The 16,225-nt window shown below is 40.4% G+C and overlaps 1 protein-coding gene across 1 annotated transcript in view; it reads left to right on the top strand.

Annotated features, from left to right (window-relative positions):
- Positions 1-16,225, top strand: part of THBS4 (thrombospondin 4) — a 34,477-nt gene that overhangs the window by 9,596 nt on the left and 8,656 nt on the right. Inside the window, exons 5-15 of the mRNA XM_069880722.1 lie at positions 2,409-2,491; positions 3,064-3,115; positions 3,742-3,914; positions 6,310-6,447; positions 7,047-7,124; positions 10,587-10,739; positions 12,063-12,167; positions 12,397-12,504; positions 14,346-14,505; positions 15,019-15,137; positions 15,968-16,020. Coding sequence (XP_069736823.1) covers positions 2,409-2,491; positions 3,064-3,115; positions 3,742-3,914; positions 6,310-6,447; positions 7,047-7,124; positions 10,587-10,739; positions 12,063-12,167; positions 12,397-12,504; positions 14,346-14,505; positions 15,019-15,137; positions 15,968-16,020 — 1,222 coding nt within the window. The remainder of the gene's footprint in view (positions 1-2,408; positions 2,492-3,063; positions 3,116-3,741; positions 3,915-6,309; positions 6,448-7,046; positions 7,125-10,586; positions 10,740-12,062; positions 12,168-12,396; positions 12,505-14,345; positions 14,506-15,018; positions 15,138-15,967; positions 16,021-16,225) is intronic.

The following is a 16,225-nucleotide window of genomic DNA, read 5'->3' on the forward strand; positions in this document are numbered from 1 at the left end:
TATTTGGATCTTACTGTGAGGGCAGGAAAATACAGTGCTAGATACACTGGATTTGGTAGATGAGATTAGTGTGCTGTATGTAATAATCACAAAATCATTCAGGTCAGCAGGGGTTGTTGGGGGTCATCTAGTTTGCATAGGGTACTTGAAACTGACAGTATAAAATGAAAAAAAGGCAATGTTGCAGCAGACCAAAAATTTTTTTTAATGTAGCTACTGTTAGAGGCAGTATGCCAATATAGACACAAGGGCAGGAGTACCAGTAGAGAGCAAAGTTAGTGTGGTTTTCCATGAATGCTTTGCTATTCTCTAGTAGTTTATGGTGTATGAGCCTGTGTTCTGTACTCATTATGTTTTCTTCCATGAATCTGTCTAGTCAGCTTTGAATGCATGACCAAGAATGTCTCCTGACAAGAAATTTATCACGCTTGAGGAGAGGTTTCCTTCTGTTTGCTTTGAACCTATCTCTTCATAATTTCATATGTGCAATTTGCATGTGCAGCTTCTTCGGTGGAGGATTATAGGCTGTTGGGAAACTGTGCTGTTGTCAGCCATCATCCGCACTTTAATCGTGGCTAGATCTCTGACCAAGTAACCACAGCCTCACTGAATGACACTTTGGGACTCTGAATTTGCAATATGGGGGCTGAGTTCTTACCTCTAATCACCAGTCATTCTGCTGCAGGTGTGACCTACTGTAGGACTTGGCTTTAGATAGAAGAGGAAAAAATCAGCTATGGGAATTCATCTGTTTCTGCTCTGCTGTCTAAATTTGCAAACAGGACATGTAGTTCATGGCAGTATAGCCTATTTAGTCGACCTTAAAGTTTAACAGTCTGCAGTACAGAGTAGATCTGGTTTTGATTTAGATGCTAGCCAACAAGCAGCATCTGAAATCTTGAGATTTTTTTCCAGATCTCAATCAATAATGTGTAAACCATTCTTTGAAAAAAAAAAAAAAAACAAGCAAAACAAGAACAGACCCCAGCATCTGTCCTGACAGCCTGCATGCCAAGTTCTACTGTGGGATTCTGAAATACCCATGATATTAAGTCCTGGTGCCTTCCATTCTAATAAAAGTAAGACAAGATTGAGACTAGGGCAGAGGCAGTTTCTGGAACAGGTGGTTCCCAAGTCTTTAAATTTGCTCAGTGTTTTGATGAGAAAATCTGAAATGAAGAAAACATAGTATTTGAGGAGTTGTATGATTCCCACTAGAATGTTTGGAAGCCGTTGGACATGCTTTGAAGTACAAAAAAAAATGAGGTAGACATTAAGAGAAGCATTTCACATGTAAAATTTCAGTACTCACAAAAGTAATAAATGAATAAACCTCCCTGAAGCCATTGGACATGATAGCAAAACATCCTGCCTGCTTAGAACATAAAAAAGCATATATTTGTGTAAGTTGTTTTGACATATAGACAAAGAGAAGTAAACAAATGGTGCTCAAGAGAGTTACAAACTCAGGAGTGAGCTACAAAGAAAATTCTATGAGCTACTGTGCTAAACATGCTCTCTGCTTTTCCTCTGCCATTGGGCCAGAACTAGTGTTCCATTTAACAGATGAGATTCTTGTGAAGATCTTGGGTTGATTCTGGTACTTCCTTGTGGATGATTATAGATCCAACTTTTGGTCCTGTCTTAGATCTTTTAATTTGATACTTGGTATTGAGAACCGGCTCTGGTGTGAATTCAAACTTTACACCTCTGAGAGGGAAATGCAGCTGTGAAACTCATACAGTGTGATGGGCTGCCTATTGGAAGAAAAGCCAAATGACCGTTTCAGATAGCAAAAGCATGTTTTTTTTCAGAGCAGGTACTCTTGATTCATGGTTGAAGCTGTGCAGTGAGCTTGCTCCAAAAGCTGAGTGACTTCACTTAGAAAAAGTGTGTAGAAATTGATTGATGTGACATGGCATAATACACTTATGGGGGGTGACTTTGCATTGTATGCAGAGATACTTCATGCCCCTGCATTGTCTTGTCCCAAGTGGGTTATCACAAAAACCCAGCCTCAAAATACTAAGATTTCACTTAGGGTTGCTGGTCTCAGGCCTGTGTAGGGGGCACAAGATGCCAGTGTTGTTAGGTCTTACTAGAGAGCCTTGACACTAAAATAATAGAAAAATCACAGACTTTTTTTGTTGTTGTGCAGAGGTTTCTGCTTTGCCTGCTTCTGTGGTATACAGTGGAGTTTGTCTTCTAGAAAAGCCTTGAGTTTGTGCAAATCACTATAATAACTGGAGCTAGGTACTGTATTTGCTTTAAGGATTCCTACAAGGATCAAGTAAAAGAAACATCCGCCCTCCTTGGCTCCTCACAAGTTTCCATTTTCTCAGAAATTATCATGACAAATGAGGAGGATTGTGTATTGTGCATGCTTTTTCAATGCTGTTTCCTTGCAGGTGACTTTAATAGGCAGCTGATGGGTCAGATAATGCAGATGAACCAAATACTGGCAGATGTGAAAGACCTTCTCAGACAACAGGTAGTGTATAAAGGCTTCAGTGTGAAATCTCTCAAGCTTGCCACTCTTGATAGAGTCAGGGCAGAATTCTCATAGGCAACAAACTGCTGGAGAGCAGAGAAGAAATAACCATATAGGTCCTGGTACTCTCTGCTTGCTATAAAGGGTCCCACTGAATGTGGGAGTGTAGGGGACTTATTTACTCAGATCCAGAAAATCTAGTGTCTTAAGTGGAGAAGAACTAGAGTAGCCATCCTAGCCCACTGTTAGATAGCGGTAGGTCTGTTGCAAAGAACTGAAATTGCATTTATTCCACCTAATGGTGGGTGTCAGAACTGGAATTGCTGTGGTGGTGCATGCCTTTAAGCATGTCATTCCTAAAGGTCTTGTTGATGAATGCTTGTTTGAATTACAACCATTATCATGGTCCTTAATTTTATGGAGTACAAAGAGTATCTTATTTCAAGATAGAGTACCTATGTTGCATGGTTTGAGTGGCATCTTGGGGAAAAATGGTAATGGGATCTTCAGGCAGCCAGGTGCAAACTGGAGCTGTCTGTGTCAAAATAATGTTTGTTTTCTATATCCTCAAGGTCAAAGAAACAACTTTTCTGAGAAATACCATAGCTGAGTGCCAAGCATGTGGTAAGTATTTCTGTTACTGTCTGTGAAAGGCAACCAGATGAGATGTATAGTCATTTTATAGTCATTGTTTGCATCAGCCTTATGTGGTTTCTCAGAAGTACTTCTATAAAATTATCATGTCCAAAGTTTTAGGTGTATTGGACGCAAATTTAAAATAGTTTTTCATTAGAGAAATCTTTTAGTTTTCATAGACCTGACAATAGCCTGTTGAGGGATAAAACCCCATTAAACCAAGAAGTACCACTCACCTTGTATTGCCAGTCCTCACTCTGCTACATTTCTAGGGAGGGGGGCATTGCCTGCCTGGTGTCTCGTTAACAATTCTTAGTAGAAGGATGAGAGGAATCATGTTCTACCCAAGCCGATACTGTCTGTCTGAGGAAAGTCCTATGCAGTCCATCTAACAAAATAGTCATAATTCCCCCTGTCAGGGGACACAGCAAGCTGCTGGGCCATTCCCAGCATGAAATCTCTTCAGCTTCAGCACAGCTGGTAGCAGGACAGTGCAGAAACACGAAGACCCTGCTGCGTAGCATCTTGTGGATCTCTTCAGAGCACTTGTCCATCATGGCTTTCAGCTGGAATTTCTTTCAGTCACTGAAACTGTCGTTCTTTCTGCATTAAAGGTCTGGGAACTGTGAATTTTCCAACTCAGCTTCCTAGGCGCAGTAAACCTAAATGCGAAGTTAATTCCTGCTTCAGGGGAGTCAGGTGCATGGAGACAACAGAGGGATTTCAGTGTGGCCCCTGCCCTGAAGGATTCACAGGAAATGGAGTTACCTGCTCGGATATTGATGAGGTAAAATAATAACTTTCACTGAATTAAGAAAATGGGGGAGAAGGAGCTAAAAAACAACTGTTTTACACATATCAATAGATTGCTGATCCTTGCTGTCGTCAGCATTTGCTGACTGCTTTCACAGTGAATATTAATTCTGGTTTGATTTTACTTCCCTGTATTGCTGTTGCTGCAACTTTATGGAAGTTGTATAAGTGAAAAGTTGAAATACCTTAGAGAGCTGAGAACATAAAGGATTTTAATGTTTGGGAATAAAACAAGAAAACAAACAAACCAAAACAAGTTTTTGGTGTAACTGCTTCTATTCCACAGGAAGATGCAGTGCCTTCTGTTACAGGCAGGACTGCAGAAGCACTTCTTGTCAATAAGCGCTTTGTTTCTTTAAATTGTAGTGCTCCTGAACCAGCCTTGGAGACCAAAGTCTTTTCTTCAACCCAAACGGGAGCCATGTTTTCAGCCTTACCTTAAAAGTCTATGAAAGAAAATAAGCGTTCATGGTTATTGTTCCTTTCGCTTCTTTGTGGTTGTGTTGAACGCTGATAATGTTGACTTAAGTCTTTTTTTTCTTTTTATGCTATATGTTAAACATTGAGAGCTCACTTGTATTGAGGACTGAGTTAATAAATTTGCAGTATCTTAAACAGTTAAATAAAACCTGTCTTAATTGGAATGTGACACTTACTCAGAACACAAACAACAAAACCACTTGCATTTTCACCACATTTTTTCTGTGTATTGGTTATTGCTTTTACTCTTTTTTTTGTAGAAAAGCACCAGAATGTGCTGGTATCAGAATGTAGTAGACGAGGGAGCCAGGAGAATTAAGTCATTGACTGTGCCTGTGCATCACACAGTGCTACCAATGTACCTGCCTAATGATGTAAAACAGCAAAAGCTATTCTTTTTTCTCATTCCTTGCAAACAGGATGTGTGCTTTGACTGCTTTTTTGAGTTACTCTCCTGTAGGCCATCAGCAGAGAGGATGCAATGTGCTCAAGTGATATCTGTCACTAAGAAGGAAAGGTTTTTTGTTCAGTTGGTTGTTTTTTTGGGTTTTTTTTGAAAGCTCTTTAGGTATCTCTTCTGGGAGAGCACCTTTCTACTGAATAAACTGTTTCTGTGCTTCCTAATAACTGGCATTTAAAAATAAGTTCTTGTACAAATTCTGATACAGACAAATCTAGAAGCTTCCTCACTAAGAGATGCCATCATCTTTTCTGAGGCTGTTAGCGTCTCTGCAATATGCTCCCTTATTACCTGTTTGAAGATATTGCTTTCATGTAGTGGCTCCTTCTATCTTGGGAGCTGTAGCTCTTGTTCTGTGTATGGTGTAATTTGAGTGCCCTCTGCTGTGTGTAATAAAATATCCACAGCACAAGATGTCCGTCCTAGGTTTTACATTTTCCTTATGCTATTTGTGGACTTACTTCAAACAGACTTTTCCATCAAGCATGCTTTGATGTTATACATTAATTTTCCTGCTCCCTTGTGTGTGTGTTTGGCTACCAGTTGTATGTTTATTGTAAGTGAATATCCTCTGCCTTATTCTCCCTCCATCTTGAAGATGGATTTCTGTTAGCAACGGAAAGGGGGAAGAAAGGCATATTTTTAAAACTTTCTTCTGCTATTTCTTATTTATTATCTTTGAGCCATACAGTGCATGATGGCATGTTGATGTTTTTGTTACTTTTACAAATTTTACCTCAGGTCTTGTGTTGGTATTGTAGAGGCAGCAGTGAGGAATGTGGTTCCCAAACTGGCACCCACAGGGCCAGTAGAAAGGGTTACATCTGTTCTTTAAAGCAGTGTGAGGCAATGAAATGAATGGTGCCTCAAGGCCAAGGGTGATGCTTTTGAGTATGTGGCATTTAGGGATAAATGCTGTGGGTTTTCTGTGGACCTGTGGTCTAGAAAGGTGTCAGTGCCACTGATGCATCCGTGCTCATCTGGCTTGTGTTTGTGCTACTTCTGACTGTGATTTGCCCAAATATAAATGAGGGAAATGCTGCTGCCACTTTGTATGTGAAATGCAACTGTTGGACCATTCAGTGGATTTATGTGGCCCTCTTGATATTGTGGTCTGGACCCTTCTAGGGGGCAATCAGTCTCTGACGGACCTAAACCTGCCCAGCAAATGGAAGAATTGGAGGTCAGAGCTTAGGGCATCAGCTGCAGGCTATAATGGAAGATTGCAAATGTTACTTAAATTGCAAGAGATAACTGAAGGTCTACTGGAGTCAGAAATACATGTATTGATTGTTTCCTCTGTAAGCCAACTCTGAATAGATGACATGCACATAGCTTTGGCTTTGGCAGAGATCTGTGCACATAGTCAAGAGTCTGGATGTTATTGAAGCATGAACATGTGTTTGGTTAATTTTACTTTTTTTCGCAGTGTCGTCACAGCCCTTGCTTTCCTGGAGTGCGATGTGTGAACACTGCTCCAGGTTTCCGATGTGAGACCTGTCCCCCAGGGTATACAGGACAAACAGTGCAAGGAGTAGGACTCAGCTATGCCAAGAGCAATAGGCAGGTGAGTGGCAGCATCCCTGCAGCCACCACAGCTGCAAAGTGCTGATTTGTATCAATGTGTCTATATCACACTGTATTTATATTTCAGTCTTTCCATAATTGCCTTGTGCATTTAGGCAGAGCTTCAATTAGAAGATATGAGATGTGTTTACTTGGCTTTAATGGGAGTATTAATAGTCTAATACTTAGGGCTGGTACGGAGACAAGAAAAAAGCGTCTATCTTCATAGGTATCTCTGATAAATTTTAAAGACAATGTTGTTGATTTCTTTACACTGGCTTTGAACTAGGAAGAGTATGACAGAAAAGGGCAATGTCATTTTTTGCATGTTCATTTAACACCCTACAAGGAGGGGAACATCGTTCTTGTCTAAACTCTTGTGGGCAAACTATCCTGTAGCTGAGATTTTCTGATGGCAGTGTGTTTTCAGTGTTTAGGTCTGTGGAAATATATTGAAAAATGAGTATGTCTATGCCATTCCTGGAGAAGTTTCAGGAAAGGGTATGACTCTTTCTAGACTTAAACTTTAATGGCTTTTCTTCAGGCTTGGATCTCAAATTGACATTGTTTTTATTACATGTTGATTTGTTTTATTGCTAGGTCTGCTTAGATATTGATGAATGTCAGGATGGTGGACATGGACTCTGTGTTCCAAATTCCCATTGTATAAACACTTTGGTAAGCACCTTTTTATCTGTGGCTTTAAAAAAATTGATTGTTTTAAAATTCCATGAGGCTAGGATTGGATTTGTGACTCTGACTGAAGAGCCAAATAATGTAATTTGTTTGTTGGCTTCATTTAACCAAAGGATTTTTTCCTGAATAACAATAGAAATTTCAATACTTGATTTGTCATCAACATGTCCATTGGAGCTGTATCCTTACTGCTTTCCCTGAGGAACAGCAGGAACTCTTCTCTCCACAGCATCCAGTTATGTGTCTACAAGTACTTTTTTGCAAGGTGCCTCCTTTGATAGGTTAAAACTTCACATCCCCACATTTTTTTTCACCTGGAAACTGCTGCAGCGGACTGTTCCCTGGGTATTTTTTTTTTTCCAGAGTAATGTCTTCACTTCATTTGGGTATTAAGGCAATACTAGATATCCCTCTAAATTAATACAGAGAACAGAGATGCAATCAATCCAATGCTTTTAGAACCCGTACATATTAAATCCAGGAGAGAAAGCATAGCAGAGTAGAAAGGGTTTGAAAGATTTTAGGATCTCATAGAAGGGACATATGATCTTATAATGCAACACTGCCAAGTTCACCACTAAACCATATCCCCAGGCACCACATCTGCATGTCCTTTGAATACCGCCAGGGATGGTGGAGATAATGAAGCACTGGATGGTGGATGAACCACTTTCCTGGGCAGCCTGTTCAAATCCTTGACAACCCTTTTGTTGAAGACATTTTTCCTAATATCCCTTCTAAACCTCCCCTAGTGCAGCTTGAAGTTTTGTCTTGTCCTATCAGTTGTTACTTGGGAGAAGAAACCAACACCCACCTCACTACAACCTCCATTTAGCTAGTTATAGAGAGCAATAAGGTCTCCCCTCAGCCTCCTTTGCTCTAGACTAAACAACCAAACTTCCCTCAACGGCTCCTCAGAGGACCTGTGCCCTAGACCAACTTTGTTACCTCAGCATTTCAGCGTCTTTTATGTAGTGAAGGGCCCAGAACTGAACACGGTGTTTGAGTACCTCACTACTGCCAAGTACAGGGGTACAATCCCTTTGCTAGTTCTGCCAGTCACACTATTTCTGTTACAAGCCAGGATGCTATTGGCTGCCTTGGCCACCTGGGCACACTCCTGGCTATCAACCAACACCCCCACATCCTTTTCTGCCAGGGAGCTTCCAGCCACTCTTCTCCAAGCCCATAGCATTGCGTGAGGTTTTTGTGACCCAAGTGCAAGAGCTGGCACTCAGCCTTGTTGAATCTCATACAATTGGCTTTGGCCCTTTGATTCAGCCTGTCCAGATGCTTTGTGGAGCCTTCCCTCAATCAGATCAATGCCCCTGCACAACTTGGTGTTATCTGCAGACTTATTGAGGATTTGCTCCATGGCTTCATTCAGATCATTGATAAAGATTAAAGGGAACTGCCCCAACACTGAGCCACTTGTGACCAGCCACCAACTGGATTTAGCTCCATTCATCACAACTCTTTGGGCCCAGCCATCTAGCATAATTTTTACCTAGTGAAGAGTACACTCATCCAATCCATGAGCAGGCAGTTTCTTCACAAGAATGCTAGGGGAAATGGTGTCAAAGGCTTTACTGAAATTTTGGTAGACAATATCCACAGGCTTTCCCTCATCTGCTTAGTGGGTCACCTTGTCACAGAAAGAGATCAGGTTAGTCACACAGGACCTGTCTTTTGTAATTGATGCAGAGTGAGCCTGATCACCTGGTTGTCCTATATGTGCCACTTATGCCATTGTCAAATACTATCCTGCTCTTGCTGTCTGCAGAGAGAAGGATTTCTCCATAGTGAAAGAGCGGTCAAAAGTATTCTGCAGATGTAGAAGTGGTCCTTTTTGCAACTAGGTATCCTTGAGGCTGTCACTAGTGTTCAGACTGGTGTGCTTTCCTTTTGAAAAACATTGTTTATCTAGGCCTGCTTTCACTGTTAAATGTTTCTTTTTGTTGTGTGGGGTTTCTTTAAATACCTAGAACTATTCTGTCACATACTGTATCTAATTGCATGACCAGATGTGACTAGACCTGTTTAGGAGCCATCAAGCCCTATTTGCAGAGGGCACCAAGTGGTCTGCCATCTGTCAAAACAAAGCAGTGTGCGTTTTTTATTCCTGTCCCCCTTTGGAGACATTTTGGTCTGGAACTGCTGCCTTAAAGGCTATTTTAATGCATGCCAGGGCTCAATATAGGACAGAGTATACTGAGCAAATTCAGCAGACTGCAGTAGGTATTACCCTGGCGTCCATTAGGAGAAAGTGGATGGGCTGGTATGTTTTATAAAGGGCGTTTGCATGGCCTAGTGGTTATTTTAATCTTCAGTTATCTGTGTATCTTCATCTTCAGCCTGAAAGTATGCAGACAGCTGAGAGTTAAAATTTTGAATGAAGCTAGGAACAGAGGACAAAAATAATGCTTGGCTGGATACTAAATGTGTCTCTCTATGATGGTGGACTAGGAAAACACTGACAGTTCCTCCAACAGGCTTTGTATGAGAAACTGAGTGAAGTTGTGAGAAGCGCCTGAGTTTCACAAAGGGATGGATGCACAGGTTTGTCAGAGATATGCCTGTTGTGTTCCTTGACATGCCAAAAATAATTAGCCTCTGTAAGAAAAAGGCTTCTTAATTAACTTTTATGTCTGCAAGTATGTGAGATAGAGATGAAAGCCTTATTAGATGTCTAAACAAGACTCCTTCTTATCATCAGTCATCCATTTGTATCTCATATAGTGATTGTCCCAGCACAAATTGAGATTCCTTGGCTTAGCTCCTTCGGGTTTCTTTACACAAGAGAGTGGCATAAACATAAAATGTATATGTATGCATCTAGGTAAACCACTACAAAAGGTTACATGGATGTTCTTATTGCAGTGTAAATGAGGGCGACTCTTAACTCCTGAATTTCTTTCTAAAGGACAAGGTTTAGCTCAAATTGGCTTAAAAATATTTAAGTTAGAAAAAAAACCTAAACCAGGGCAAAGACATGATGCACTTTCCTGTCTCTTTGATTGAAAGTTGTGCCCAGTTGAACTTAGATAAACTGATGAGTCTGCTTAACACTGAATGACGAGCATCCACTCTCACTAAGCAGGTGATCTAAGAATTTTACACGAAGTTTTGGCCACTTGAAAGCAGTTCAGAGGATGCAGGCAGGGACAAGGCATCATGAAAAAGCTTCTGCTGCTACTTGACTTCTGTGGTTTAACAAAAGCCTTGTGTAAAAAGGTTAGAGTTGAGCATGTTTTCAAGCATGCACTGTGGAAGCCAAACCTGAATTTCACATAGAAAATACAGTTTGATCACAGTGCAAGAGGCCTCAATGGCTGAAGAATTACGCTTGCACAGTGTAAGCAGTGTGACATCAATCTCGTTTGCATGCTTGAACAGAAAAAGTAGTCCTGTTAAGGCTGGCTAGTAACCTTTTTGTTCTTACAGGGGTCATACCACTGTGGCCAGTGCAAACCAGGATACATAGGAGACCAAGCCAGGGGATGCCAGGCTGAGAGGAGCTGCAGAAGTCGAGCCCTCAATCCGTGCAGCGTTCATGCCCGTTGTATTGAGGAGAGAAGAGGAGAGGTGACATGTATTGTAAGTTCATGAATTCATACATTTGTAAAGTGAAAAATAGGCTGGAACTGTGGAAGTCTTTGTGATCTTTTTGTATGGTCAGGTGTTTTAACCAGGTTATGGTACACTGGCCCAGACCAGTTACAAAAATAACTGAGCTGAGTCTGTTTTGCAATGATTTTCTTCCTGAAGCATGTCTGTAAGGCAGCCATACTTGTGTACCATATTTGTCTGTGTAATTAGATCTTTTGGGAATGACTTTTGTAGACTTTCCATGGTCTCTTTAGAAGTGCTGTCAAATGTTACCCTACAGAAGACATCACAAGGGTGAATTCCTCTCCTGGTGTTCAGCTACATAGCTGTGAGTAGGGACCCTCTCTGTATAGTCAATGTGACTGTATTTGAATGCTGATAAAGATGGTATTTTTTTAAGCAAGACTACAGATTCTAGGTGCAGGTAGGCTGTACTGTGCTTTCCAGCCCTGGGATGTGGCATGTGAACTTTCATTTCTAGTGTCTAAATTGATTATATTAGTTTTTCCAGCTTGCGAGGAGAAGGAAGAGAATACTGTGACCTACATTTGGAGGCAGTGCATGCTTCTGCTGGCTCTTGCTTTGGTCTCATTTTTAAGTACATCTATTTCAAAGAAGACAAATCTAGGATATTTAAGTCTGTGCTGTAATGGGAATATGCATGGATATTTGTGTTAGGCAAGTCCTCATTTTAACGGGAGGCCAGAGTTTGACATGCTGTTTTATGCGTGTGTCTTCAGTTACAACACAAATTAGGCATTGGTTTGAAACAGTACTGATTTAATTGGCTAGGAGAAACTAGTGTGCAGATGCACTTGCTTTGCTAATGCAGACTTAGGAACTGTTAGCATAGTTTTGTCTTAAAACTTTCTCTAATTGCAGATGCATTCTTGAGATACTGAACAACAGTATCCCATCGAACTGTTGCTCCCTTGCTGACATGCTAGATGCATATTGTGTCCACGTCTTCTGTTTTCTTTTTCTTTGCCTGCAGCTGAGGAACAAAAACTGATTCCCAGATAGTGTCTAAAAGAAATCTATTGCTCTTACTGAAATCATTAGGCATTGCAAGCACGTGTTCCATTTAACATGAAGTGTTAGCTCTTCCTAGCCGTGCCTAGATATAGAGAACTTGAAACAGATTTTCTTTCCACATTGAGAGATGCTGAGTTATACCTCATTGTACTTCAGTGTCTGTCCATGTCTTTTGCATGTTAGTGTTTTCAACACTGATGTGGGGATTCCCTTTTGAATGTTGCTACAGTGACTCATTAACCTTTTAGTAGTACTACCATGGTGTTTTATTGATAGTGTGGCATTGGCTGGGCTGGTGACGGTTATATTTGTGGAAAAGATGTTGACATTGATGGCTACCCTAATGAAGAACTCTTATGCTCTGCTGAAAATTGCAGAAAGGTAAGAAATTCTTTCTTAATCCTATAATAACTCAGAGCATGAAGGGGTGAAGAGGAAGAGTGGAAGAAACATGACTAGATTAATCTTTTTTCAAGTTCTTGAAATCTTCTGGATAAATTGTATTTAATTTGGTTAATTGATTAATTAAAATAATAGGGAAAAGTCATTACAATTATGAAGACATTCAGTTTACCCATAGAACACCAGATACATCTCACTTTTTGTCTAGGACAATTGCAGATTTGTCCCAAACTCTGGACAAGAAGATGCCGATGGTGACGGGATTGGAGATGCCTGTGATGATGATGCAGATGGAGATGGCATTCCTAATGAGCAGGTGCTGTGTATAGATCAGGGTGCAGGGGTCTGTGCAAGCAGAAGGGTTTCACGTTACTACAATAGATAAAAATTCTGACATCTGCCTCTCTGCTATTTGCCAGAGATTATGCTATACCCACCACTGTCAGCAGTTCTCTAAATCTTGTCTTTTTCTTTTATGTAATTGACACTATTACACGACCTAAAAAACCCAGACTGTCTCACCAGCCTTAAATCCCCCACTATTACATTTTAGCATTGAATTTTAGAGATTTTTTGTGTGCAGAACTTGTGTCCTTCTGTCATCCCTTAAGAATGTTACGTGCATTAGTGTCTCTTCTTAAAGAACAGGTTGACCTGACATCACATTCCATGAGGGATCCAAAACCCACATAAATTAATGTGTCTTGCCAATAATTTGAAAAAGCTTTAAATCATGTTCTCAAAGAGAAAAGAGGTTTTTTTGCAGGTAAACTATTGCAGAATACATCAAAGAATAAATTCAGTCTGTAAAAGCTCTTTTATGTTCACCCCCCACCCTCGTATGCCCACTATGTTCTACATTAAGATCCTTCCGTGGTATTACTTAATGCACTTCCAATGAAGATGACAGGAACACTCTATTCAGAGTACAAATGTCTGTTTGGAGCTAGGGTAGACTAGCAATCACAAGCAGTGTGTCTCATGCCACAGAGGCCAACCCTAAATTCTGGTAGCTTGAAGCAACTGGTTTTTGTAATGTTCTGTAGGTAAAGATGTTGAATCCTCCTTCAATTGTAAATCTATAAGCAGGTTCAGCACCTTCACAACCAATTAACTTCTATATTATTGCTAACCTATGTTCTGCCTCTGTATGTGTAAGAGGATGAGGTCATTGGTGTGGTAGATGAGAGAGGAAAGCTTGAACCACTTTATTTTGAAGTTTTCCCTATATATCTCCTGATGGTTTTAGAGAGTGAATAGCAGCTTCATGGACAAAAAAATAAGACTTGCACCTTTTTGCATCCAAAAGTCTTATTGTATCAAGTGCTGCGGCTTTGGTTTGAATCTCTACCAGAATGTTGACAGAAGATCAGGAAACAAACACAGAGATCAATGTGATCAGCAAATGTACCATTTAATACAGAGCACCAGAAGCTTTTATAGAAAAGGCAATAGTACACATGACTGGTATGTAAATCTTTTCTTTAGCATTGGTTAATAAAAGTTGTCCATGCTAATACACTGATTGTCTGATTGGTTAGTATCTTCAGCAAGAATAATTGCTAGCTGAACAGCTTTGCACATACGCCACATATACACAGGCCCAAAGTTTCTCTTTGCAACATCAGGGAGTTATTCATTCTTGTACTCCCTTGATTCTCATGGGTACCGCTCCTCAGCCATCCTTGGTTTGTTACTTTTAGTGTATCAGCTTGTAGGCTGGATTGTTCACATGGCCGTTTTCCATGAGAAAGTCCTTCAATATTCCAACACGAGAAGGGGGCAACCACTGAGAGCACCTACAAATGCTGTCAGGAGCTCTGAACTGCAGCTTTTGAAAAGGACTGTGTAAGGAAGCCAGGCACCAAAACAGGTGGACAAAACACTGTTGACAAATCCAAAGTCAGAATCAGAAGTCAAATATAAAGTCTTATGTTATGGGTGTTCACGTTAGGGTTTCTATGTTGTAGTCCAAAGCAGAGCTTTGAGGGAGCCAGTGGAATCTGACCCAGAGCTAATATTCACATAAAATGTCAGACTGCTCACAGTAATAGTTTTTTTGTGAAAGCAGAAATAAAGACAAGTTATGTACCCCCTGAAGTAGCAACAAAAGACTGGGGAAACAGTTCATGTTTGATTTCTATCTGTGTCTTGCAGGATAACTGTGTGTTAGCTCCCAATGTTAACCAGAGAAACAGTGACCAAGATATCTTTGGAGATGCTTGTGACAACTGCCGCAATGTCCTCAATAATGACCAGAGGGACACAGATGGTGATGGGAAGGGAGATGCTTGTGATGATGACATGGATGGAGACGGTTCGTAATTCTTCACTTACAGCTTCTCTGACATTCTTGAAACTTGCCCAGAACATGTTAAACCAAGTTAAGGTGGTTGATCATTCAGTAGTGCCTTAAAGATGCAGGCATGTTTCAGTTGCCAGCTGCTGACTGTCCCAGATGCCCAAGAGCTACATAATGTATTATTCTCATTGCTAGAGAACACTTGAAGGAAGTAGGAAAATCGCAGCCCTACAAATGTCATAACAAAGGTGAAACATTCCATCCTGTAAGCTGTGATACAGGGAATAGGATAAGATTGTGTGTAATTAGTGATGTGTGTGTGATGGGATTGAAAGCATTTCTTTAGCAAGATTATTCTAACTTCTATTAAATGCATGCATAAGAAGGATTTGCTGTGGACATTCGTAACATCATTGCAAGATACAGTAGATGCTGAAAAGGAAGTGTCTCTACTGTTCCTGATGTTTATATTGTCCAATGACAAATACAATATTTGTTTTAACTAGCATCCAATATACTTTTTGGTAGGTATTAAGAACCTTTTGGATAATTGTCAGAGGATCCCAAATCAGGACCAGGAGGACCAGGATAATGATGGTGTTGGTGATGCCTGTGACAGCTGCCCTACAGTCAGCAACCCAAACCAGGTTAGCAGCTAGAATTCAAAAAATATGTTAACTCAGGGAGAAGGACTGCTGAGGCCCAAGAACATACAAGAGAATGAGGCAGACCATGCAGCCGCAGCATTTAGCTTTTAACAGCAGGTATTCGGGGAAGTTTTATGGAGCTTCAAACTCCCCTGGCATGGGAAAGTGGAGCCATCAGGTATATTCTCATTAGCTTGGGATGTCATTAGCACCTCTGCTCTGCCGTTATCTTCTACTGTCATGCTCTGAAATGCATGCATGCTTCAGTACCATAGAGGCCAATGCCAGACTCCACGCAGTAGTGTGATTTAGTTACACTTGACATTTCTTTAATTAGGACAAAATCCTGGTGTCCTTATTTAGGAAAACTTCGTCACCTACTCCTAGCCGAGAATTCAGTGAGACTTTTCATACAATCTGAATACTGACTAAGCCTCTTGTGACTAACAAAAAAGTGCTGGAAACTAGAGAAACATGGTAGATTTTTAAAGCTGCTTAAGAAACCAACTTTGGTTAGAAATGGCGGATGCTTATTTCCAATAGGAGTAGAGGAATCTTGCTTGAACTACTGATTATTGCTTTAACTATTGATCATTGCTTTAACAGCTCCAATTTAATCCTGTTTATTCATTATCTGTTTTTTTTTCTTCAATAAAACTGACTTTTTGGTTAGATGGATGATGCAAACAAGGAAATATGTTTTCTAGAACAAATATTTTTCCATGCTTTTATTTTAATTGTATTTGATTTGGTTGTGTTTTAGTGTAATGCTGTCACTTTAATAGATACTCTCAGCAGTTGATACTGGAACTCTCTGTTTCCTTTTGCAGTCAGATGTTGACAATGACTTGGTTGGAGATTCATGTGATACCAATCAGGACAGGTATGCTATGTTGTGGCTTTTAACAGCAGCAGGGAGGTGGAAAAGGCTAGTCTTGAGCCGAAGCATGCTACTGATTCCTTGAGAGCTGTAATCCCTGAGACTAGCCTGGATTTAATGCCACTACCTTCTCAAAGAGATATTATTTCAAAGACAATTTTATAATTGTGTTTGTTCAGCTCCCTGTTGCAGTATAGTTACACAGTCC

This window comes from Phaenicophaeus curvirostris, chromosome Z (genome assembly GCF_032191515.1).
Source record: "Phaenicophaeus curvirostris isolate KB17595 chromosome Z, BPBGC_Pcur_1.0, whole genome shotgun sequence".
Lineage (NCBI taxonomy): Eukaryota > Metazoa > Chordata > Aves > Cuculiformes > Cuculidae > Phaenicophaeus > Phaenicophaeus curvirostris.